General features: G+C 43.0%; 1 protein-coding gene across 1 annotated transcript; it reads left to right on the top strand.

Annotated features, from left to right (window-relative positions):
* Window positions 1-2,486: 2,486 nt before the first annotated feature.
* Window positions 2,487-26,797, top strand: CCDC6 (coiled-coil domain containing 6). Its single transcript, XM_075258329.1, has 9 exons — window positions 2,487-2,850; window positions 15,418-15,567; window positions 16,831-16,959; window positions 20,174-20,277; window positions 20,777-20,937; window positions 22,541-22,697; window positions 23,782-23,882; window positions 24,529-24,650; window positions 25,960-26,797. The coding sequence occupies exons 1-9, from the start codon at window positions 2,593-2,595 to the stop codon at window positions 26,146-26,148; spliced, it is 1,371 nt and encodes a 456-aa protein (XP_075114430.1). The 5' UTR covers window positions 2,487-2,592; the 3' UTR covers window positions 26,149-26,797.

Consider the following 26,797-nt stretch of genomic DNA (forward strand, 5'->3'; position numbering starts at 1 on the left):
ATCCTTCTGACTCACTGGACTTGTGGGAAAAGGGTGACATGACTCAAATGCTATAAACTGAGACAAAATATGAGCATAAAATTCTGGTTCAAGGTAAGTCAACTAACAGGTTTTATAAATTTAGACTAGACAGTCTAAACATGAGTAAAGTCCCACATTTTGGCTTCAGAAGATGCACATGGGCAGGTGCCAGCTGTTGTGAAAGTGGAGTGCCAAAGGTTGATGACCCATGTGTTGGTGAACCCCGTAATGTTTATCAGCCACTGCTCAGGATAGAAATTTTAATTGCCCCCCAAAAAGCTGCATCGTTTTTGGAGTGGATTTAACCCTTTCCTGACATCTGCCATACTATTATGCTGTACCATTTATGGGTAGGATTGCTGTCCCCTGGAACGATATCCAGGGGTGATGATCCATTACTATAAACAGCTGTGAGCCTATCGAAGGTTTGTCACACATTACTTCTATTACAGGAAGAGCTAAGTATAGGGATTTTACAATACATTACAATGCATTAGCATTGCAATGTATTGTATTAGTGATCAAACCCCCTGGGGTTCAAGACCCCTAGGGTTTTAAAACTAAAAAAAAATATTAAAAAAAATAAATAAAGGTTTCCTAAATCAGATTAAAATTAACAATCAATATAAAACACATACACATTATGTATTCCTGTGCACAATCTATAAACCTCTAATTGATGCACAGTAGAAGTCATAGAAAACAAAGCCCAGAAGCAAGTCATACAAACACAGTGTTTTCTCTAATTCCATCCCATTCTGAATTTCTTCCAGCTACTTTGTACAGAATATTAAATGGTACTACTACAAATACAATTTGTCCCGCAGTAATTAAGCCCTCCTATGGCTCTGTGAACAGAAAAATAAGAAAGTATAATGTGCTTGCTTTAAATTTCCCTTTTTTTACCTAAATAAATTGCAACAAAACCTGAAATAAAAACCGCAGCTTTTTTTTCCAGCATGTGGTTACAGCCATAGGTGGATTCAGGAAAAATGGAAACTTTGTGACGTCCGTGTGTTTTACCATAGGTGGATCTTAACCAGGCATGCTTTGTGGTATGTCACTGTGGTGCTGGGTATGTGTATGCTCGGTCGTAAGCAGTACTCTATAAGTAGGAGTATTTGCGCGCCACTCTGCAAGTTCAGGCCCAGCAGTATTACACTTAATAGCTTCTGTGGTGTCCTCCGAAGTGCAGGTAATGCACCACAGATACCTAAACAACTACCTCTCTGTATGGTGTTATGGCGTTCCATGCTAACCACTGATGGCTTTTAGTGCAACATTTGTACTAGTGCTGTGACCTCTTCACTATTTACATCACACATTGTCTGTTTCATAGTGGCCATGCAATGAAATTACAGCCTTTTAGCATAGAAGTGAATGAAACAAACAGTTTGCAAAGCAAACAAGAAGGGGTAATAGCACTGGGCTGTCTATAAGCGATGCCGCTCTGTGTACAGTATATACAGTGTGTCTGCAGCGATGGCTACTCTCAGCTGTATAATGCTGAGAGTAGTGACTGTCTGCAGTGGCCCTATCGACATGACATCAATGTTGCAGCCGCTCTGAGTACATAGTGCTACGAAAGTGACGACCAGGGCCTAGTGTAGGAACAAATGAAAAGAAACTAGGATCACATTAACGTTTGGGGGTTCCTTGAAACCTAATCCGCTTAAAAAGCGGTTACCCGCAGAAACCCGAAAGCCCATAGACTATAATGGGGCATAACTTGAGGGAATGCAGAGCCTTATGGGCACATAAGGTGTCTCTTACCAATATGAGGAGACCAGTAATGTAACCAAGACATTATAGATGAGGGGCCCGGTATAGGCTTGTGATGAGGGGCCTGGTATAGGCTTTAGATGAGGGGCCTGGTATAGGCTTCGCACGTCTCTGTGACCACTATTCTCATGGATAAACTGTGCGGTTCTGTCAAGTGGCATGTGACCGCTAACATGTAATACCAGCCTAGTGACATGGGTAGGGGGCATACAGTGAAGTCTTCATTTTTATATTTCAGTGGCTGTTGAATGGAGTCCTGAGACCTCACTAATCCCTCAAATAACTGGAAGAACACGGTTAAGTTCAGAGTTGAAGTAAATATTATAGGCAGGGGTGTAACTTGAAGGTGCAGTTGCACCCGGGCCCATGAGGTGTCTCTTCCCAATATGAGGAGACCTGTACACAGTACACAATACATTATAGTTGGGGGCTTATGCTTGAGGCCCAATAGTTCTTGCTATACCTCTTGTTATGGACATGACCCCAATGTCTAGGGCTAAACGTCACAAGGGCCTGTACAGGGCTAAGTACCTTCAGGTGAGATTTGGCGCTCTGGTAAATGCCATGTGGTCTGTTGCAAATGTGGTTCACACGGTATCCAGGCGGTGTCGCTGTGGCGAAGTGACTTAGTTTGTGTGTGAGCGGTAGCTCCCTCTTGGCTTGGCGCTCTCTGGTCTGGCAGAGTGTGCGCAGTGCAGTGTGCGCTCACACAGTGGGCGAGTGCGTCTAGCCGCTGCTGCCGCCGCCTGTCCTGTGTCATCGCCTCCCTCCCAGTCTTAAGCCGCGGTGATGGCGGACAGCGCCAGTGAGAGTGACACGGACGGAGCGGGCAACAGCTCGGCCGCTATGCAGACGTCCTCCTCAGCCACTTCCTCTGGCAAGTCGGGCATCGTCATCTCCCCATTCCGCCTGGAGGAGCTGACTAACCGCCTGGCCTCCCTGCAGCAGGAGAACAAAGTGCTCAAAATCGAGCTGGAGACCTACAAGCTGAAGTGCAAGGCGCTGCAGGAGGAGAACCGGGACCTGCGCAAAGCCAGCGTCACTATAGTGAGTATAGACAGCCCAGGGCGTCACCTGAGCACCTGCCTAGACTCAGCACTACAGATCCCAGCATGCCCTCCAGGGAACTGCTAGTCCCGGCATGTCTCGCTAAGAACCTCCAGTCTTACTATAGGTCTGGATGGACTGCTGGTACTTGTAGTTCTACCACTGATAAGTCACGTGTCATTCCCTTGCTCCAGTCCATAGTTCCTGCTGAAGGCCACGATCCATTATAATAGAGTATATAGAATGGAGCTGTATACTGAATGCACTGACATCTGTCACTGCAGGGTGCCCATTGCTCTATGCTAGGTACATACACTGCCAACTGGGGCAACCATAGGGGGTAATTAACAGATGACATGTAGCCTCTGTATTGTTTCATGCTGACAGGGGTGGAGCATATCTGTCTGCACCCCCTTCATGGATACCTGTGGAAGTATCCCATATCTAACCATAGGTGGGCACCATAAGGGGAGGTCCTTAGGGACCACTTACCTTTTAGGGAGTCTCGTGAAATGCTGCTGCAGACAGACCCCCTCTGTTGCACCTGATCTGACCCGTACATGTGCATTGTATATCATAGATTTAAGGACATTACTTATTTTGTACCCTGTTATATTATTGGGTGAGGGGGTTTCTTGATTGGAGCCCCTCTATAACCCAGAAGTGAAAGTGATTTCTGTTTTGGCCAAAGCGAGGTAGTCAGCTATTCTAGTCTGCCCAGTAACAAAGGGTACCATTAAAAATGCATAAGTCGTCAATTGACAGACGACATGACCCCTTACATACTTCTGGCGGCTTACCTCTGTGTAGCTATAGTAAACACCTGCTCTCCCTTGGATACCTCCCGTCTCGTATGGTGTGTATTGGTGAACCACACCTCGGGCCCTAATAGTGCGCCTCATACGATGTATAGGGATTGGTGAACCACACCTTGGGCTCTAATAGTGCGCCTCATACGATGTGTAGGGATTGGTGAACCACACCTCGGGCTCTAATAATGCGCCTCATACGATGTATAGGGATTGGTGAACCACACCTTGGGTTCTAGTAGTGCGCCTCATACGATGTGTAGGGATTGGTGAACCACACCTTGGGTTCTAGTAGTGCGCCTCATACGATGTATAGGGATTGGTGAACCACACCTTGGGTTCTAGTAGTGCGCCTCATACGATGTATAGGGATTGGTGAACCACACCTTGGGTTCTAGTAGTGCGCCTCATACGATGTATAGGGATTGGTGAACCACACCTTGGGTTCTAGTAGTGCGCCTCATACGATGTATAGGGATTGGTGAACCACACCTTGGGTTCTAGTAGTGCGCCTCATACGATGTATAGGGATTGGTGAACCACACCTTGGGTTCTAGTAGTGCGCCTCATACGATGTATAGGGATTGGTGAACCACACCTTGGGTTCTAGTAGTGCGCCTCATACGATGTATAGGGATTGGTGAACCACACCTTGGGTTCTAGTAGTGCGCCTCATACGATGTATAGGGATTGGTGAACCACACCTTGGGTTCTAGTAGTGCGCCTCATACGATGTATAGGGATTGGTGAACCACACCTTGGGTTCTAGTAGTGCGCCTCATACGATGTATAGGGATTGGTGAACCACACCTTGGGTTCTAGTAGTGCGCCTCATACGATGTGTAGGGATTGGTGAACCACACCTTGGGTTCTAGTAGTGCACCTGATGGCATGGGTATCTTATAGAACGTAAGTTGTGCCCTGGACCACCATATATACGACGTCTCCTCATGAAATATATGCTTGCTGATTTAGGTTTGCTGTATCGTGTACCTATTTTAGTAGCCTCTTTGGTTTGCAAAGTGACAGGTGAGAAGACTGGTAGGGTTACCCTGAAATTTCGATCTCCAGGACAACATAATGGAAAATGAGACTTTGGTTACACTTGTGCTTCTGCGTCTTATAGCGAGGCTGGTTTTCTTTGCGAAGTTGGACATGTAATAATGTAGGGAAACATGTTAATCCCGGAATAATAACTTTCTACATGTCGGTGTTCAATAAGTGTATAGTGACAAATGACCAGGGTCTCATGAGCACCCTTATCTGACTCTGAGCTGTCATAGCTGTGCTTATAACGGCAGTTGTCAGGATATTGTTGGTATGGCTAAGACTGTATGACAAGAACTTGGCCAGGATCATAAAAGGCCGTGTTCAGCCTATTATTGTGGTGTACATTTTAGGGTATGTAATATTTGTTTTGCACTATGGTGCTCTAAAATATTTGCTTAGAATGGTGACTTTCATGCAAATTGAATGGGTGGCCACATTACACAAATAGTATTAGCGCTGTAGAAAGATTTGTCTGGCAAAGACTATATTTGTATACTTGAAATGTATCCATGGGGCCCCTTTCCCTGACAGGCCGGTAGCGTCCTTGTGCAGTAGACGTTCTATTCCAAAACATGTAGGTTTGATAATATGGAAGCCCATTGTGGATGGTGCCACTTTGTCTATACTGGTATAGTTCTTGTGTGTTAGGGGGATAAATATGGAATTGATCAGTCCTACATACCTATACTGTAAGACTTTGAGACATGTTCAAGGAGTTTGTAGGAGTTCGCTTGTGTACTGCTTTGCGTTTTCAACTCTGCCCCAATTTGTGGCGGAGGTGACCATAGTGACGCCATAACAGGTCAGTGATTGATAGTGTTGGATGACATATAGTTGCACTGTGATGTCAGGAAAAAGCCACGGAGGACTTAAGGGCCAACTTCTAAAGCTAAGTATACTAGTGTGTTTCTTTACATTGTGTGTTAGAGGTCAGATAAGACCTTCTACTTGTACTAAATAGTGCAAGCCCTATGGACTCTATAGGGGCTTTGTGCGGAGGGGAGGTAAGACTGTAAATATTTAATCTGTATTCTGTAGAAGTCACATGTCCTCTGTATCCCTTCCTATACCGTTATACCAATCCTACATTCTCATTACGCTAAGTGCTTTAATACATGTGTGGTGAGCTGCAGAGCCGGCCTCTGCATTATTGAGAGCTGAATTTAGCTCCCTAACCATTCCTACAGGTCTACATTCACCAGATAAAGATGCAGTGACTCAGTGGATATCACTTTTTCTCCACCCAATTGGAATTGTTGCATTACACACTGCAATATGTTACTGTATTATACAGTACAGGGAGTGTATTAAGACTGGCGTTTCCTATGCCAGTCTTAATGAAGACCCTGACTGGTGATATTGTTGCCTGAATTATGAGGAGGCTCCTGTACACGCCCATGTACCAGAATGGAAATCTGGAACTGGCATAGATTTCCTATATATCTCATGCCAGAACACAGGATGTAGCACATCTTTGGTGCAAGAAAGAGCCTTGCACTACATTACCAGAAAACTGGCGTAGATGGGATAATACATTCCTGCCAGTGTGTCTCGTGACCGTAAAAGTCCTGGCCGTCTGTAACGTGACAGATTGCAAGTTTTAAAGGGGTTATGTGGGGAGTGAGCACTTCTCACAATACATTCTCTGCACTGGATATAGAAGTGGGTCCTCTGAGCTCCCCAATAATTAATAGATTTGCAGGGAGCAGTGGGGGCTGTGCTCATCCACCTATGCTAAGTTTTTACTTGAAAAGGATTTGGGCATGTGACACGAGTTGAGAGTCTGAGCAGGGGAGCGAGACCTCTAGGCCCTGTTACACTATGCAAATCTAATAATCGGGGCACTGGGGTATTCTCTTCTATATAGTAAGGATGTTTATCCAGTGCAAGGAATGTGCTGTTCAGTTTTTGCTCCCTACATAATGCTCTTAGACAAGTTTTCCTAAGTGAGTATTCATTACAGTAAGCTACATAAGGCCAGGGCTTCACGGAGTTTATTTGTAGGCTATTGATTGTTTTTAACTATTGAGTGACAGCCGTAGGGCACAAGATTACATACAACTCTGTATTGTCCTGGACTGCAGCTGTAGCTTCATGGTTAAAGTCAATTAGTATTGCTATAAAAATATCTCTGTGCCGCTCTAGCCTAAGGATAGGGTGATACTGGGTGGCACCGTCGCAGGTGAAGATGACAGTGGCGTGGCGTCGCCGTAGTTTTTAAAGTAATGAATGACAAGTGACCACTTGTTTTTGTCTTGTCCCTAAGCTGTGGGACCTTCTGGGTCGGACTATATATTGTCTGCTATTAGCGAAATGTAGGCTTACATGGATGGGACGTTTGTTGACCACGTGACACCTTGGATGAGCCATGCCGGCTCTCCATATTTGATGCCCTTATGGGCACATAGACAAGGGGTATCTTTAATCTGCAATGATTTGGGCTGAAATTGTATCTAGATATCCTGTAATAATTGTGGCCTCTACATCTGCAGGCTACTACTTTGTCATTGTCTCTTCACAGGGATAGTCTTCAGTCTGATACACTTATGGTTTCCATTAATTGTGAGTGGTATTTCTTTTCGTCTCCTAGCAGAGAGCTGTACAGAACATGAATGTGTGAAGCTCTTCTAGCTGGCACCGTTTATTATCTTTGCGCAAGATCTTATTTAACCAGCCAGATGTGCTCCAGGGAAAGGCAGAACCTGTATGGCCTCTTTTTATATCTGTCTACTGTTTTGTATATTGCATACATGCAGCTGATATTGATGACTGCTGGGTTTTGGGTACTGGTATTTCAGAAGTCAGGTAAGGTAGGGAACGCTTGCTATGTTTGTGTACTTGAAGGGTGTGAATAGATCAGATTTTTATTTTGCACACACCATATGGCGATTACGTTGCTGGAGGTGGAGATGCTCTGGAGGAAACTAAACTGGCTAGCTTGGCGTGACTGACATGGAGGACGGGTTCTACATCATAACCTGGCCTGATCTTATTTTAGTTCTGTTCCTCTTCTAACAGGCAGGTAGCTTTTGGCTTATTCGCAGTATAGCTTCATTGGTCCCTTGTACTTGCATCAAAACGAATATCAATTGAGCCAGATTGGGCAGGTTTAGGACATGGCCAGCTTGACTTTTCTCCCGAGCATCTCCACCTCCATGACTCCAGCAAGGTAATTGACTTATGACCTATACGGCTACTTTGTCTGATAAGGCCCCCTATAGGCTAGGGGTACATGGTGACTTTGACCTCAAGTCCCATCTTATAACTAAAGTTCTCTGTCTCTGCAACTCCTTCACTAATGTAAGTAAATGGATGCGCAATGCAACTTGGCTGGATATTTTTTGTAACTAAAAGTTGCAGTTGTAGCAATTCACTAACATCAATGAAGGAGTCAACATAATGACTTGAGGTTTCTGCAGCCATAGCCTCTGTGTAACCCTAAGAAGTACAGCATATAATCTAGCTCATGGTGGTTTGGAGACAGGGTTCCCCTTTAATTCTATGGCTGCATTAACTGCTCCCGCAGGGGATTCTCATCCAGTCTTATTAATGGAAATGCTAACTGTTCCAGTTTCTGGCACGTAACGTATTGCCTCTCCAGATGACACGTCATGATGCAGCAAAAGAAATACAGAATCCAACCCCAGACTGGAAACGTACCTTATATAGTTCAACACGATTATGACTTTAAGACTCGGCACCAAACTGCAAGTAAATCTTGTATTCCTCAAAACCAAAAGGAGAAGCTTGATGTCTGATAGCCAAGTGTGACTCAAACCAAAAACTTGATAGTAACAGATTTTGTTTCCTAAAGCCAAGCGTATATAGTTTTCTATCACCTCCTCACAATCCAGGATATCTGATCGTCCTGTCGCTGGCAGAATAAAGGGATTTTACTGCACTGCTCCAAATTCCTTTCTAAAAATCCCCCCTACACACAATGCTAATCTGCTGTCGTCTGCAGACTGCCTCTTCCCACACCTTAGGGAGTAGTAGTAATGAAACAATACAGAAAGTTGCAGCTCTAGCGTTTGTGTCAGTATCGAGATGAGTTGTTTCATTGTTAGTAATGTTCTTTAGTTGACGTATTGGTGTAGAAGTAAACAGTGATCTAAAAACCCCAATGAGAAGTAAAAGAGGGTCCTGGGATTCTGTCTACATTTCCTCTAAATATTCTCAAGCCTTATTTTGTATGTACCGTAATAAAGTCCACTTAATGCTGGCCATGCACTTGAATTGGCTGTTGGATTTTATCAGTTTACTCCCAATCTCTCCTCCCCACCCGGTACACACCTGAAGGGCGAGATGGCAGAAGCCATCGGCTTATACTTCTGGTGGCGACCTGACTGGGTATGAGTCTTTCTATAAATACTCATAGACTTGCTTAGAGAGCTGGACTTCTGGTTCAGGATAAACCCATAACCAAAGGATCAGCTCAACTATTTCCCTGCATAAAAACCAGATGAGTTTTTTAGCGCCATTGCTCCAAAGAGTAGTAATGCATTGACAGCGTTACGTCCGTTTAGTACAGTAGCAATGTGGCCGCTCAGGAGCTCATTAAATCATAGCGGACTATGATGGTGATTTCTGTACACAGTTCAGTCTGCGACATACATCCCACCCACGGACGGGTGTCAGTCGTGTGCATGGAGCCCAATGTTACCAGCACTGATCTGGATTGTCATTGCTGCAGGCCAGAAATACCCCAAGGTTAGACTGTTCTTACACAACTGTTCCATACATAGGACTTTGCTTTGTGAGGTTCAGTAGATAAGACATCTGTATATTATGTATTTAGACCGTTTCATAATCATTAAGCACAAAAGCAAACACTTTGTAAATCACAGACCGGATGTCGCCGTTATTTACAGACTATGTTAGGCCGCGTTGTCTTACGGTGCAGGCTCTGCACGATAAAGTCTTAGAGTAGTATGGTGCCAAGACTGAAAGGGAAGGTGGGGGTTAATCATTGAACCATTAAGCAGGTGTAGACTCTGGATTTCTGAGGAAAAGGAAACCTTACAATGCACCGCTTTAAAGGAGCGCTAAGCCTAGAAATGAGTGACTAAATAACCAAGCAATGGAGTTTATTGTCACCCTCACTGTTTCAGGAATTTACAGCAGGTTCAGGGTAGGTTCACGCTATCATTATGCAATGTCCATTGCTCTTATCTATCATACCCGCCTCCATCCGGTGTCCACCTGCTCTCTCCCTAGTGTAAAAAGCGCCACAGAAGCTTTTGTCATGTTGTTTTTTTACTTTTCCGGTGGAATAAAAATTCCTACATGTCTGACTTTTTCTTATGTTACACAAGTAAACATGACAAAAGACAAAAAAAATAAAATTGGTTGGAGTTCTTCTTTAACATGCCGGCTATACTCCAATTTTACGTTACTTTGAATATTGGGGAAAGTGGCCAATGGCTTGTTAAATGTGGTAGCCTGCGGCCCAGTTACATTGATAAATGCGCCATTATGGTTTATAAATACATGTTGGGTTCTTGGAGATGAGGACTAAACTGTCTTGTGGGTGATGGTTCATTTTCTGTCACCGGGGATCCTTCACCACCTCCTTACACATCTGTTGTAGTAAATACTTATTTCCCATGCGAAGACAGTTCTGGAGAACTGACCCGTAACTATGAGGCGCACACATTCTCCATGTATTCATACATTTCCGGGAGAGGACACAACATTCAGTTCTAAGAACAGATGCTCCAGAATGAATTACTACACCAGATATGTCAGGCGGGTGAGCGGCTCCTCCTGACGGGTATTGTGGCTCTGTGTAGTAATGTAGGTTGTTTGTGTGCTATTTGTATCACTTCTTCCTAAACGTTCACCTTATCTGTAGAGGCTTCCATGTGGCGGCCGATCCTGTATAATTATATGGGTCATAATTGGATAAACACAGGTGTAGTCGAGGTCTGTGTAATAAAGGAGATATCAGTATATACACAAGAGTGCTATAAATGGGGAAATTGCTTATTTTGGCGACACATAGTCTGCGGATGATCTGCCCCGCTATACTAGGTATCTTTAATTCCCTGCAGCGAGCTATGTATTATCAGACTACATAATACATTCTGACATGGCTGTTTTTGTAAATACTTGTATTTCTAACGAAATTATAGAGAATCTTTTTTTTTTTTTAGCAAGCTCCAATATATAATTCCCTTGTCTTCTAGAAATTCATGAATAATTGCTCACCGCTTTTTAATGCCTTCTTTATTCTGTTCGGGGGTCCCCAAGTGGAGTCCCCAAACAGAATACCGAACACTGATGTGAACCAGGCCTAAACCCTTTTTTGTTCTAGGAATTGGTTTATTACGGTAAATATAATTATTTACTAAAATGGACATGTCAGGGGAGTAGAGAGGTCCTCTGTAAGTCTAGGTTCACATCTGTGCATGAGTTTCCATCGTTCTGGTCTGCTGGGGGACCAAAATGATGGAGACCCAGACCGCTTAAACATTGGTTACTCACTGACCCTATAGACTATAATGGGGTCTGCCATTTGTCCATGTGGGTTTTCTTTTGGTTTTATGCTGAAACCATCCGAAAGAAAAGTCTTCCCTTGGAGACACCGGTGCAGTCTAAGTGGGGATGTCATACCATGAGAGCCTGCTAGGGCCCCTTTCTGAGACTGGGGTCAGGGCCACTGACCACCTTGTCATGCTATCTCCAGTGCATAGCCAGCTGAATTTTTACCCTTAAAATAAATTGTTTTCCTGGGTAGACCTACACCACACAGCTGGTTGTCACCATGGCCTGTCATGATACCTTAGGTTTACAAGGTTTACATTTTATCAGTATATTCTCACTTTTATTCTAAACTTGAATCCAGGTCCGTATCGTGTCCCCTCCATATCGTATTTTCTGTGTGATCTATGTTCACAAAAATGGTTCTAGCAGATGAATTGTGTTTTTTGTATCAGATTGTATTCCGTTTTTGGAGCCATAGCCAGGAGTTTTTATGACTCAAATGTACAGAGGTCTGTCTGATAACTGATCGGAGGGGCTGCTGTAAGTGGATTCCCCACCAATCTGATATTTCCTATAGATAGGCCATTTACATCAACCACTTTGTTTGGTAATTCTGCTGAAATGCAACTATTATCTGATTTCCAAGATGTTAAAGAATATGTTGGTGGTTTTTAATCAGACACTATATAAACTATAAGGTAGATGGCTGCGGACCAGCCACCCCTCCTCCCCAACGTGAATCATTTGTCAAGGCACAAGGTGACACGTCTAGTCCATTAGAGTTCCTCATCAAATTATACTGGAGTTAGATGGATGAAGGTGTGAAGGATCGCAGCTCTGTAAGGTCCTATGAGAGTGACTCTCCAGCCCAGTCAATGCTCTGTGAGCTAAACTACAGACACATATTGCAGATAATCTGTTATACTCTTGGCACCCCCATTATTAGCTGATTTGAGGGGCGGCTTAGCCGATCCTATTAGTGCCTTGTCCCCTTAATGGTTTATCAGGCTGACGCTGTAGGATTTGTTGCTTTTGTGAATATTGCTGTTCAGTTGCATTCACTTGAAAGGGGTTTATATGTAGTGAACATCAGTAATACTACGTCATGTATGATATGTCTGGTAAACAATGCTGAGCTCTCGGATCATCTCCACCCCTTCAATCACATGATCGTGGAACTTCTGGAAAACCCCTTTAAAGAATAGGAACTCGGTGAATAACAGGAAGTTGTATAACTTTTTATAATATAGGTATAAAGTGTTATATGCAGAAGTCTGAAAACTCTTCATTATATATCTGGACATGTAGAGTGCTGAGTACATATATACGTGTGTGTATGTATGTGTGTGTGTATATATATATATATGTGTACACAAGTGTAAAAGAACATGCTGACACAAGTCTGTGGTTATATACTCGTGTCATTGTGGTCACAGTGTGGCTCAGAAACCACATATGGCACTGATCAATGTGGTTCCTGACCATCCCGAAACAAATTCAGTGACAGCCCACAATGCAGAAAATCTGTGTATGATGTATGTGTGGTATGATTTATACTTTGAGATAGAGCTTGACAGATATCTGGAGCCAGGAGCATAGAGATATGGGGTATATAAACCTGCGGACCCTATAAACTATAATAGTATCTGCTGGGAAAAATGCAGAGAAAAAAGTCCAACTTGCTGGACTATTCTCACCGCATTTTTCAGGGACAGAAACCCTGAACGCAATGCAGGCGCAGGTGTGAACCTAGCCTTAAGAATTGTGATTCTGTAGTTTTAGGGCTTACGACAGGGACTACATTTCCCTACATACCCTACTAAGGTTTATGGCCACCTTTAATATGTGAGCAGGTTTGTCTTCTGCTCCTGTTAATAAGAATACTTTGGCCTGAGCTTGGCTGGGAAGACTCTGCCCCAGGAGACTTGCTGTAGTGTTTACAGCTTGTTTGTGCACACCAACCTGTTCCAGATCATTTAACTAGGTCACACACATTTTCTTGTGATCCGGACCCACAAGACGTTGTGTGTGACAGTAGGGACTATGATGTGATGTCAGCAGTGACGCAACTAAATGGGAACAGATTGAAGATTTATAGCATAGACTATATGCCCCTGGCACAATCTGATGTGCACAGAATCCTAGCAATTCTGCATTGACAGATCTCGCCTCTCCCTGACCCATTACTGCAATAACTCACAATACAAAGACTAAAGCCACTACTCGGTCACAATGGCTTTCCGGTTATTTATCAGTTTTAAGAAAGTATGACCAAATCTGGAGATTTAGAAAAAAAACGCAAACTTTCAACCAGTCACAATTGTTATCATGGGAATCAAGCATGTGAGATCTTACCCAGTAAGTATCCATTACCACGTGCTAGCTAGCCATGGACTAGCCCTAGAAGCCGGAGCAGGGCCACTATATGGGCTCTATAATGGGCACGGCACCTCCAGGTATTCTATAGGTTTCCTACTGTAGCAACTCATTACTGGGGGTTACACATGGGCCAGTAATCTGATCGCTGGAGCAGCTCCTATCTGAAAGGGGTTTTCTTTCTGGGAATGCCTATTTTTTAGGCTGAATACTCCTACATGGGTAAGAGGTAAGGGATCTACACACATTTCTTGTCCATTGGTGTAAGCTGGAGATTAAATATAGCTATGTTACAGCGTCTGCCTCGATGTTCTCCATTGTGCTGTACAACTCCCTTGTGCTCAGGCCATAGGCATGACTACTAGTATAGGGGCACATGAGCAGACCCCATTGGTTAACATTGTCCTAGCCTTCCATGCCGTCTGTTGTGTAAGGACTATCTGATTTTTCTCAGCTTGCCGGCATGTGTTGAAGCTTCTGCCCCGATACTGGTGCCAACTAGAGGTATATAATTTTGTTGAAGTTCCATATACTCTTCTTTAGTTGGATTCTGTATGAGACATTATGGTTCATTTATTCTAATCTTACCAGGACTGGCTTTCCTACAGACACACTATAACCTTGTTTTTAGGTTTTATCTTGTTAGGCCGTGTTTATACCTTGTTATTTCAGCTCGGCCCCTACGCCTTTCCATAAATTTATGTGGTGAGCTCATGAATTAGATATGACAGGACCACACCCGTATGCTGAGCAGGGCTTGTGGTAAACCTGTTTCCTAGAAACTCGCGTGGTCATTTTGCTATATTAGACTGTAGTCACACACGCTGTTTTTGGTGCAACTTTCTCAGCCGTATACTGAAATAAATACAACATAGAGGTATTGATCTTTCCTAGGCTTCTTTTTTTTGGATCCACGTCTTAGGGCGGGTTCACACCTGCGCCCGGTCTCCGCTTTAGCCAAGCCGGCAGGTTTCCGTCTTCTTCCCCGAGAAACTGGACAGGGGACGGAAACCCGGCTGTCAGTTTTCAAACCCATTCACTTGAATGGGTTTGCAAAGTGACTTCCCGTGTGTGTCTTCTGCCTCTCCACGGCGAAACCGTTTTTTTTTTAACCAGACACAAAGTCCTGCATGTCAGACTTGTCTGTTCTACATTACACAGACCATCCACTGAGCATTGTGCAGTTCTTGCTTTCCCTTGTGGTGCTGCCATGTTATGTCGTATATTGCAGTAGATCCCTGGGGATCCCAGCAAGGGGACACGTCAGCTGCCTATTATTAAGCAACCTTTTTAACAAGTTGGGATTGTCCAATGCAAAAAACTTATCATAGAGTGAAAGTGGCTAACATTATTACAGACCCTTTGTGTCCCCAGCCCCCTGGGCTGCTTATCTCTTATTTCTTGAGCAAAAGCAGTGCGTATCCAAATTATCATCCATAGTAATACCTACACCCTCCCTACACCTCCTTGGGTTGTGGGGCAATGAGGGGAGTTGTATCTCCACAAGCAGCTGTATCTGTGGCCTTGTAATGTTTCTATGAATATTTGCTTTGCAGAATCTCTTCTGGCGGGTTTATTACTAAGGTGCTTCTCTCCAGATAGATGCACTTTGAGTTTATCTTTGGGAACATTGGCGTTAGGAATAAACACTCGGCTTTCCCACTTCAAAGCCTCCCTAGACATACACATTCCCTAGGTTTAGTGATGAAAGTGGCAGCTGTAAAGAGCTTCCCATTCTCTCCCCCCCCCCCCCCCCCCCCCCCCCGCCATGGATGTGTATTGCTGTAAGCTGTTATGTGCCGATGCCACTTCCTTTTTTCTCACATTAGCACCTCTCTCTTTACAGCAAGCCAGGGCTGAGCAAGAAGAAGAATTCATCAGTAACACATTGTTTAAGAAGATCCAAGCCTTGCAGAAGGAGAAGGAAACACTTGCAGTGAACTATGAGAAAGAAGAGGAATTCTTGACTAATGAACTGTCACGGAAGCTCATGCAGGTGATCAGATACTCATTGCACATGGTGGCAGCCTTCCAGGCAGCAAGCAAGCTATGGCACAGCCTAATAAATGTGCAATAGCCCTAGGGTAACATGTCAAGCGTAGATCAATGAGAAACCTTATGGCATTTATCCACAATATATTAATGTGTATGTTTTAGTTATACTTCCGATATTTTAAAGGGGTTGTACTATGTATTAAATTCTGTATCAATTTCTCAGTGTTCTAGATCTTTGCACTGGGGATAATACCACTCCTTAAGGAGAGATCACCTTCACAGGCGTATGGAGACATACAAAGCCTTTTTTGCTCCACTGTGGGATTATGGGAAAAATAAAAAGGCTTTTGTAAGTCTCCATACACCTCTGAAGGTGATTTCTCCTTAAGGAGTGATATTCTCCCCAGAACTGGTCTAGAAGTCTCATCTCTGCCAAATCAGTTTTCCCTACACTGTGCTGATGAGATCCAACCAGATCGAGACGGCGCTGTCCACGGCTCGGATCTGTTTCTTTTGGAATAGATTTACTGATTTGGCTAAACCTCGCATCATAGCATTAACGCTTATTGAAAAAGTTGTGCATGATGTTTAAGGGGGCTGCCCCTAGAGGGCAGCAAGCAGAGGCACTGTTTTCCTATCTACATCTTGGAAGACAGATTTGCATATTTTTCCCATAGATCTTTGCAGTCATTCTGTTAACCTCTAGTGGATGAAATTCTGACCCTGGTCATGTGATGTACAGCCTGTGGTCATGTGATATACAGCCTGTGGTCATGTGATGTACACACAGGTACACAGCTCGTCACAGTACAGTAATTGGACATCTGCCAGGTAATGAGCTGTGTACCTGTGTGTCCATCACATGACCGTGGACTGTACATCACATGACTGCGGACTGTGTATTACATGACCATAATCAGAATTTTATCCTCAAGATAATGAATGACGGCAAGCAGAGATCTGGAAACCGTGAGTATTTAATACAGAAAGTGTATTGGGAAAATCTTATTCTTATACAAACAATAACATTGGTCTGAAAGTGGACAAACCTTTTTATAGGTGTTGCTTTCATCCTGTAGCGGATGAGAGCAATGGATATTAAATGGGTGTAGTGTGTACTCACCCTAACGGTACATTTCCCCTATAGTGGGCTCTGTATAGTTGGCTGTTATGTAATAAGAAAAACTAAAGCAACTCCTGTGTATTGTATACCTGTCTACTTACCATCTCCACGCTTTATTTATTTATGTATATATGTATCTAGCTACAGCATGAGAAAGCAGAACTTGAGCAACATCTGGAACAAGAACAAGAGTTTCAAGTTAACAAATTAATGAAGAAAATCAAGAAACTGGAAAATGACACCATCTCCAAACAACTAACACTAGAACAGGTAACGTCCTGCACCGACACAGTACAGCTGCAATACCACAGACACGCTATGAACAAAAGGGGTGCTGTTCTTATATGGAGGCAGTCACGTTTTAGTCTCGTACACCATCTTAAAATCTACTTTCAAATCTTTTTAATAAGACGATGTGGTTGTGGTAACTCCATGTGGCAGAAATTGAGCAATGCCAATCAGAATGACCGTGTTGGGGAATTATTGTGGTGCTTGGGTAGTCTTAATGGCCATCCTAGGTGTAAAATGTAAAGGGATAATCCAGTCAGAGTTAGTTACTCACAACCAAAGGATAGGGACTAACTTGCTAATTGGTTGGGGTGCAACTGCTGGGACCCCTACCTTTCAAACAAGAGTAAAAGGTTTTTCCAGCGTCCTTCTAAAATCGCGTATTTATTGCTAGAAGTTAAAATACATGTGTGTACAGTAGCATAGTTCACAGCATCCAACCCCTACTTTTCACCCCTTTAACAGTGTTTTCAAGGAATTTACCCATGTTCTATCCTATCTGTGGCGGTCCAGCACCCAGGACTCCCACAGATAAGCTGTTTGTAGAGATCACAGCGTTCAAGTGAACCCTGTGACCTCTTAAGCGAATACCAAGTACAGTGGCTTAAGTTGGCTGGTTTTGCATTTCAATGGGACTAGTCTGCAAATAGACCAACTGGCAGATACATATGACGTCACTGGCCCATGACGTGAAGCAGGTGATCTGGGGTGTCGGACGCAGATTTTAGTTCTTCCGTCTTAAATGGGAAAATAAGTCAAGTTGTGGGTATACTGCAGAAAATAAAGTTTCTTAGCATAATGTGTAGTGTGTCTTGAGATTTGTTTTTGCTTCTCAGCACATTTTCCAGATATTTCAGATTCAATCTGCTGTTTCATTGCTTTGTGCATTGGAAAGCTTGTTTTTACCATTTACATGGATGATTTCAGAGACCGTTCCAGGCACATCTATATTCCTTTTCCTTTAATATGTTGTACACTCACGCATAGATTTTTGTCAGATACGGGATATCAGCAGTTCAAGCCTAACACTTTCTATACGCTTCAATTAAGGCCGGCTTGGAAGATGATAGAGGATACCTGTGAGAATGGAGATTAGCAGATTGTATCTCATGATACAGGATGCTGCAGCTGAAGTGAGAGAGGAGGCTGTAAACATAACTCTTACAGAAGATATAGCCATGTTTTAGCTTTTGAGTTAAAGGAGTTTTCCAGGACTTTTACATTTGATGGGCTCTTGGATGACTGAAGGGACCTTGTCCGTCTGTACACTGTGGTTCTACGTAGTACTGGGCATGGCTCCATTTCATTTGAATGGGACGGCACTGTAGTATCTGGTGCAGTTACCTTGAAGTAGATGTCATTGTCTGGTATACAATAAAGACGTTGCAGTCCTTACTTGGGCCTATGAACAAAAGGATTGACATGTTGACATCCTACCCCATCCATCTATACTTCAAAATCTGCTGTTGGAGGAGAGTTGGGAAGCTTCAGGAAACAGGCGGCCCCCTGATCCCATGACAGTCATCTAATGATTATGCCCAGCATAGGGTGGGCCATCAATAATGCAGTCCTGGAAGACACCTTTTAAGGCTCCTCCCGTACAGATTATTAAAGTAGATCAAACCTGCCAAAGTTTATCACGCTGATCCTTTGTTCCCAGGAAGATATGACAGAATCCTTTGGCAGTGACTTGTTCTCCCTGTTGAAAATCTGAGCCGAGTGTCTGTGCAGAGTTAAAACAATAACTTCTAGCCAAATGACAGCGTTTCAAGGGGCACGGGGAGCCAGCCAAACCAAAAACATGGAAAATATGTACTTAGAACTAGGAGATTCCAAAATTGCTTTCTTTGTGCATTCCTCTTCCAATACCCACTAGAAGCCATTTTTGGACTTTGTTGAAGTCTTTATCTTGGGCTGGATTTAAGCTTGCAGTCAGAATGGTGCAGAAGTTATGTCTTGTATCTGATGTGTTTTAAGCTGTGTCCGCTAGATGGAGCTAGATAGTTGTATTTCTGCAAACGGGTTACAACATGGTAAAATGCAAGTAGACAGGCATTATAAGCCAAAAGAAAGTATGGCCTATTCTTAGGATAAGTCATCCATATTATATTGACAGAAGTCCAAATCCTTGCACCCCTGTAATCACCTGTATGAAGAGGCCATATAGCTCAGACCATCGCCACTTCCTCTTCTCAGGCCAGTAACCCTAATGCCCATTGGCCACATGGCCTTATGATTAAGTAAGCTACCAAGCACAGTCACTATACCATGTATACACCAAGCACAGTCACTACACAATGTATACACCAAGCACAGTCACTATACAATGTATACACCAAGCACAGTCACTATACAATGTATACACTGTCCTTGATAAGAAGCGACGACACAAACAGTTCAGTGGTTGGGTTGGCTACTAGTAGACTCCAGCAATCTAAGGTTGGTAGCCTGTTCTCAGGGTAGGTCATCAATATCTTAGCTCTGGGGGAAAAAAACCTTTAAAGATATGTTCACATCTCCATCGCCAAAACCAAAATCGGTGCAGAGAAAAGTCCTAAAATGGCAGGTACCCACCCAGTCAATGGTGTCCATGTGTAACTACTGTCTTAGCAGTGCATCTCTGTCACTCAGGTCCCTCGGTGGACCCAAATGACTTATAGCACGGCACTAGTGTGAACCTAGCTTTGCTGTGGTCATAAGCAGCAAAAACCCAGGCCTGCATATACAGTGGTCTCAGGTAGAGATGAGGGAGTACTATTCGAAACTGCCGTATCAGGTGCAATGCGAATTGATCACACAATTTTGCTGCTATTACTGCCTTTTCCTGCTAATGAGCGACTATAAACATGAATGTTAATGGCTTTGTGGTAAAGCCATTAACAATGGTGTTGCTTCCTGTGAATAGAGCCAGCTAGGTGACAAGTCTGTTACTAGCGATACAACGGCAACCCCCATTTTATTAATGTAAATTTAATCTGATGTCATTAGACACGTTCTTATTCACTTATAGAATTACTTTATAGTCTCTTCCCCTTTGGAATATCCCATCATGGCTCATTCCCCTTCTCTGGTCATTATGTTTGTTCTATGATGTTCTTCTTTAGCTGTTGTCTTGGATGAAGTCTCAGTCGTTTTCCGTTCCATTCACAGCTCTGTATATGTTCATTTTCTAACAGAAATGTTTTTATGCACTCAGCTAAGACGTGAGAAGATTGACCTTGAAAACACCTTGGAACAAGAACAAGAAGCACTAGTAAATCGTCTCTGGAAAAGGATGGACAAACTTGAAGCGGAGAAAAGGTTGGCTTTAAGCTTCCTATAGCTGCTTATGATAACTTTGATTCCTGTGGCTACTTTAGACTGAAATGTTTTTAGAGCTATGAGATTTGTGATGTAGTCTAGAGATTAGTCACACGACCCACTCTTGGTCCTTGTGTGTGCCGGATTCATTGGCGTGAGTAGTTTATCCAAGATGGCAAACTTGGGTCACTCATGAACCTCGTGTCACAGCCAAGACTCTGCTTCTAGCTCTATGAACTGTATAGGACAGGCGTTGGAAGTGGCCCAAATAGCTTATCAATGGGGACTACTTGTCTGCTCCCCACAGATCAGGCACTAAGAATAAGCCATAAATAAAATTTAGCAGGCCAAAGACATAACAGCAAGTAGTTTAGCCCCATTACAGTCAATGAGTATGGGTCTCCTGACCACCCCCATCATTAGGTTTGAGAATAGCTCCCAAAAGTGGATTTCCTCCTGATAATACATGAAGCCTTATAGCTGTATTTTATTTCTTTAGAATTTTGCAGGAAAAGTTAGACCAGCCAGTGTCTGCTCCGCCTTCACCTCGTGACATATCGATGGAGATCGACTCCCCGGAGAACATGATGAGACACATACGTTTCCTTAAGAATGAAGTAGAAAGGCTAAAGAAGCAACTGAGAGCTGCACAGCTACAGCGTACGTAGACGTATTCATTTCAATGGAGTTTCTCCAGCCTCATTACTTATCCATGTGTCTCTTGTTCTGTTCCTTTCACCCGTTGAATGATGGTCCATTCCTTGGTTTAAGGCCAGGTTCACATGTTGTAGTAGACTGCTGTCTGGTAGATCTGTACGCACTTAGTCATGACTTTCCTGCTTGTGCAATAGAGGTCCTGCTCATGCGGTTTTTACAATAACTGCTTGTATGGTTTTGCCACCCTGTAACTGGTCACGCAGCAAACCTGTGTAACTAGGGATCAACTAGGGAGCTTATTGTACATGTATTTATCTGTCTGTATTTTGGATGTTACACCTGGTCCACCCATGCAAAAAAAATAAAATAAACTTTACAATTGCATGGGAATTTGTGTGTTAACTAAAATACGGACTGTAAAGCATAGATGATACGTTATATCTAGAGTCGTGCAGCAGGGGCCAAATTTGGATGGAGGTGGAAAAAATTGACCGACTAATCCCAGCCTCCGCTGAAAGGCTTGATGTGGCGAGGTTGGATGAGGACATCACAGTTCTAGAGATTCAGTAGGTCCCAGAAGTGGGACCTACATCTATTGGACATTTATGACATGGCATATACGGATAGGCCAGAAATGTCTGAGATGGGAGTACCTCTTTAATGGTGATCCAATACCATATATCACTGGGTGTTTATTGGTTGTTTGACCCCTTATGTGCTGGGCGCACGTGCACCCTTGATTTGTATATGTTTATACTGTAATCCTTCAGTACTGTGATAAATCCCTCATAGATGATGAATGAACCAGATGATAATCTGTGACCTTTGTCTTGGTTTTGTCCTTGAATACTTTGTTTTCTTGCTTCTTATCAAATTGTGCAAGCCCCCTTTTATCTCATGTCCTAGTTCATAAGGCAGTGAAAGTGACTCAGCCGCTTTATACTTTTCTTTGTGAAGTTCAAAAGTAGATAAGCTGGGGGGTATGGAGTCATCTTTGAAATGCTTACGTAACCACTCTCTGTATTGCTGGATTCACATCTGCGCTTGGAGATTCTGTTCCCCATTCTACTTGAAAAATTAGCATTTTTCGGGCAGAAACCCAGAAGACCCCATTATAGTTAATAATGGACATTATCAGATACTAACTGTTGTTAATGTGTCCATTTTTTTTTTCCTTAAAGGGGTTATTCGGGTTTTAGGGTTTCATATCCCACACACTGATCTGCTGTATGGTGGCTGCTTTTTGATTTTGGGTCTGGCTGTCAGCATCCCACTGCTCATATACTCATAGCAGCTTGGTGGTAGAAAAATGCGAAGAGTATTGATTTGCAGTGAAGGTTTTACTTTTGCATCGTGTATGCAGCCTTTTTTGTGATACATATACTGAATTTTGTGTCAAATCAATGTGTAACACAGTTTTTTGCAGATTTGACACATTCTGGTAGGGAATTTACAGTGGTAAACCCCTCAGTGAAATATTGTCACACCATGGTGTTGACGTGTCATCATCTGGCCCATGAGTGATGTGATGTCATAGGCCTATGATATATAAATGTAGTCACATGGACACTGAATTTCATCCTTTACTTCTCCTTTCCTCATGTAGACACTGAGAAAATGGCCCAGTACTTGGAGGAAGAGCGTCACATGAGGGAAGAAAATCTAAGGCTTCAAAGAAAACTGCAGAGGGAGATGGAAAGACGAGAAGCCCTGTGCAGGCAGCTGTCAGAAAGTGAATCCAGTTTAGAAATGGACGACGAGAGGTTGGATTTCCTGTTTTAATAAAGGGTTTTTCCATGAACATAACCATGGTTACGCTTGTAGAGAAAAATGTAAAATTTTTACAAATCTAAATAATTAAAACATTTGCAGTGTTAAAGATTTTCTCTATACAGCTTGTTGGTCTTGATCGGTTGCCAATGGATAAGACCAAATTCTGGAACTTTCTATGGTCTTGTAAACTAGGCCATGATGTCTTTATTGTGGTCGGGTTATCTTCTTCTCATACATGTAGTGTATCCCGACTACAAAAAGGACATTATGGCTAGTTTTCTGACAAGTCACAGGCCATAGAAAGTTCCTGCGTTCATGGTCGTAGACTTTGGCAACCGATCAGGACAAGAGATGTCACCACTGCGGTTTTTAATTCATATTTGCAAAAATATTTAACTTTTAATTTTTTCTAGCTTTCACCTCTGTGAAAATAGCTAATAAAATAGATCATAAATAAAAGTTTTTAAAAATCTAAAATAAAAATTCAAACCCCCCCCCTCCCCCAATTTCCTTGGTTTGAAGTAAATATGAACAATTATATATCCCCACATCCAAAAATGTGCAGTCTACAAACATATAAAAAATGTTTTTTCCCACACATATTGGAAGGGGAAAAAAAAAATCAAGAGCCAAACTGCGTATTTTGGGTGGGTTTTTTTTTTTTTTTTTTGCCATTTTGCCTCTCGTAACAATTTCAATAAAAAGCAGTCAAAGCCTCAGACATTCTCCAAAATGGTTTAAGCAAATAGTGCATCTGATTCCACAAAAAAAAAGATGACTTATGCATATATGGCAACTCCAGGAATAAAAAAATATATATAAAAAATTTGGTATCCCTGGAATCGGACTAACCCATAGAATAACTTGCATTGATTTCCAGAATAATTTACACCAGATTTCTGCTGTTAATGATGATGAATTTGGTGGGGCCATTTGTCTCTATAGATGTAACTATTTTCATCAAGGACCATAAAATTGCTCGGGATGTCTATGCTCAGCATCACTCTACAGTCTGTTGGAGTGATATAAATGTGTAGGATATACGATACATGTATTCGGCTTCTTCTCTTTCAGGTATTTTAATGAAATGTCTGCACAAGGACTTAGGCCACGTACTGTGTCTAGCCCAATACCCTACACACCATCCCCAAGTTCCAGCAGACCCATTTCTCCAGGTAAAATACTTTTTTCAATTTTTAGTTGTGATGACCATTGTATATGTATACTAACCTTTCATGTCCTCGGACATTGGCAGTATTATATATACTGCTAGAAAGCGGTGTTCTGAATACGACTCAGTGCCAAAGATATTGGTGCTCTTAGTTTTGGACCCTGTATCCCGTCCCGGTCAGAAGAGCATCTCGGCCTCATCGCTGGGCTGTGAGGAACGTCCCCCTGACTATATTCTTCCATATACTTGTACTGTCAGGGGGGACATTGCTTACAGCCCAGTGATGACTCAGAGCTGTAAAGCCCACCCTTCTGACAGTGGAGGGATATCCGCGCTGAAACTAACAGTATCGATATCTCCGGCTCTAGGGCGCATACCAGCACTTTCACCTTTCTAGAGATACTGTATATCATAACGTCAATATCAGAAGACATGAAGGGTCCAGTGCATGTGTCTAGAACCAGGATGAGTATACGGTGGGTTACAGTTCAATAGATTAAGGTCATTAGCCTTTAGGCATTTGTCATCTATTAATAACATTGTGGAAGCTGCTGCCCATTGGTGGGAAACTAACATAACATTTCCACAATATATTCATTATGTCCTGTACTACTGTGTGTGATATTTGTGATACTTATTGTGTGTTTCAGGCTTGTCCTATGCAAGTCACACTGTTGGCTTCACACCTCCGACCTCCCTCACCAGAGGAATGTCTTATTTCAATTCTCCAGGTTTACATGTGCAGCACATGGGTTCCTCCCATGGTATTACAGTAAGTAGAAAGGGAAAGGAGTTTACTTTTCTTCCTATTTCCATGCTCTTCTCAGAAGGAATGAAAAGTTCCTCTGTTATTTCTCTGAAAATTTACAAATAAATTGACAACTTCTTGCTAACATTCCCCTTGTCAGTGTTCTGTATATACTTGACACTTTGGTGGTCTCTCCCTAAGGAGTGACGATATCCCCTTATCTATATATAATTTAGATTGTCAGGTGCTGAACTAGCTTAGGGTATCCTTTCCTGAAAATTGTATTGGGTGCCACAGCAGACATACAGGCTTCTTCAGCTACAGAGAAGAAAACATGGCTTAAAATGTGCCAGATGTTAGCCAAGTAATAGATTGTATAAACTTAGACAAAACTGTAGAATGATATGCCAAATTTATCATCCAGCATCAACCTCTGTGACAAATGCAATGCATCTTGGACTGCTTAAAGAGGATCTTTCATGAGTTGGGGCACATGCGGTTTTATATACCGCTGGAAAGCCGACAGTGTAGCGTACTGTCTGCTTTCACAATCTGTGCCCCGGGTCAAGAACTATCGGTGCCGGTACCGTAGCTCTTCACGGTCAGAAGGGCATTCCTGACAGTCAGTCAAGAACGCTTTTCTTTACAGCAGTGCCTATAGCGCTGTGCTGTGGGACCAGGAAGAAGGCCTCCCTCCGCTACTGATAGTACTCGTCTATGGACGAGTACTGTGAGAAGAGGGAGGAGGAGTTCCTCCCCGCTCACACTGTACAGCGCTACAGGCGCTGCAGTGAAGAAGGACGTTCCTAATAGACTATCAACTATGCATACGGCAAGAGAGAAGTGTCCATTTGCTGGGATAAGGGGACGGGGACTAAAAGTCCTCCATAAGCCCTCCATGTAAATGATCTGTCAGTTCCCTTGTATGACCGGCACTCCTTTCACTTTTATGGGACTGTTGGTCCTGTGGGAGATTATTCGCTGCAGCTCCATAGAAGTATATGGAGTGCCAGTCACACTGGTACTCCATTAACAAGGAGGTTTTAGGGAGCATTGTCACCCATCCTTCTCATTAATGGGGGGACCCAGCAATCTGTAATATTATCCCTTGTCCTGTGGATAGGGGATAAGTGTCCATAACCGCACAACCTCTTTAAGGATTCCTCCCCCCCATAGGATAGGGCATCATTATCTAAGGCTCAACTCCATTACATCCCTGGAGGGCATCATACTAGGGAAAGGAATCCCCTTTAATAATACTATGGCTTGCTGCTCTCATGTTTCATGACACTTACTTGTATAGATACTAATATAGGTTTTTATTTTTCCTCAGAGACCCTCTCCTCGAAGGAGCAACAGCCCTGACAAGTTTAAGCGTCCCACTCCACCTCCGTCTCCAAACACCCAGACCCCAGTGCAGCCTCCACCCCCTCCTCCACCTCCGGCACAACCCGCAGTCCAGTCAACTGCATCTCAGTCCGCCACTTCCCACAATTCAGCGCACCCTCCCTCTCAGCCCTAGTGCATGTCCTCGGCAGTCTCTGCATCTTGAGTTGGACTCATAACATGGAACAGTTTACTCAGAGCCAAAGGCTTTTACTTGTCATATTCGGATTTGACTTTATTTGCACTGAGGTTACATAGGCTTCACTGTCTAATTGTGTTGTAAATGTTTGTCCCAGAGATCAGCCAGTGATGTGGGTCTTACAGCGTTAACGTCCCCACACAGTTCCCGTTCCATGTTTACCGAAACTACATGTACGTTAGTACCCTGGCTGGGACATCGCTACTCTGTACTGAGCAGGGCAACCTTACTCAATGTTATATCATGCTGCTCAAATGCTTTTTCTTTGAGGCTTTTAGGTTTATATAATAAAGGGATACTTTTTTTTTTTTTCTTTTTTTTATTGTTTCTCATGGATTTTTGCATAAGCGTTCTAAAGCATGATGGGTTTTTTTAATTTTTTTTTTTTTTGTATCCCGTATATACCATAAATCACTACATTCAAGTAGTCGTAGACTGCAGCTGCTGAGTTATGCACATCTTAAGCCCACGTGCAGTGGAAACCAGTAACTTAAAGCCAGTTTTGCTGTCCGATAGCAGAGCAGTAATCTGATATAACAGCATGTTTCTTATGTTGTGCAAAAAAAAATAAAAAAAAATAATACAA

Source organism: Leptodactylus fuscus, chromosome 10 (assembly GCF_031893055.1).
Source record: "Leptodactylus fuscus isolate aLepFus1 chromosome 10, aLepFus1.hap2, whole genome shotgun sequence".
Classification (NCBI taxonomy): Eukaryota; Metazoa; Chordata; class Amphibia; order Anura; family Leptodactylidae; genus Leptodactylus; species Leptodactylus fuscus.

Excerpts from the sequence above, each read along its gene's own strand:
- CCDC6 (XM_075258329.1), top strand. The coding sequence starts at position 2,593 with ATGGCGGACAGCGCCAGTGAGAGTGACACGGACGGAGCGGGCAACAGC. Across the intron at positions 2,851-15,417 it reads GCAAAGCCAGCGTCACTATA|CAAGCCAGGGCTGAGCAAGA; the intron begins GTGAGTATAGAC and ends CTCTCTTTACAG. Across the intron at positions 24,651-25,959 it reads GTTCCTCCCATGGTATTACA|AGACCCTCTCCTCGAAGGAG; the intron begins GTAAGTAGAAAG and ends ATTTTTCCTCAG.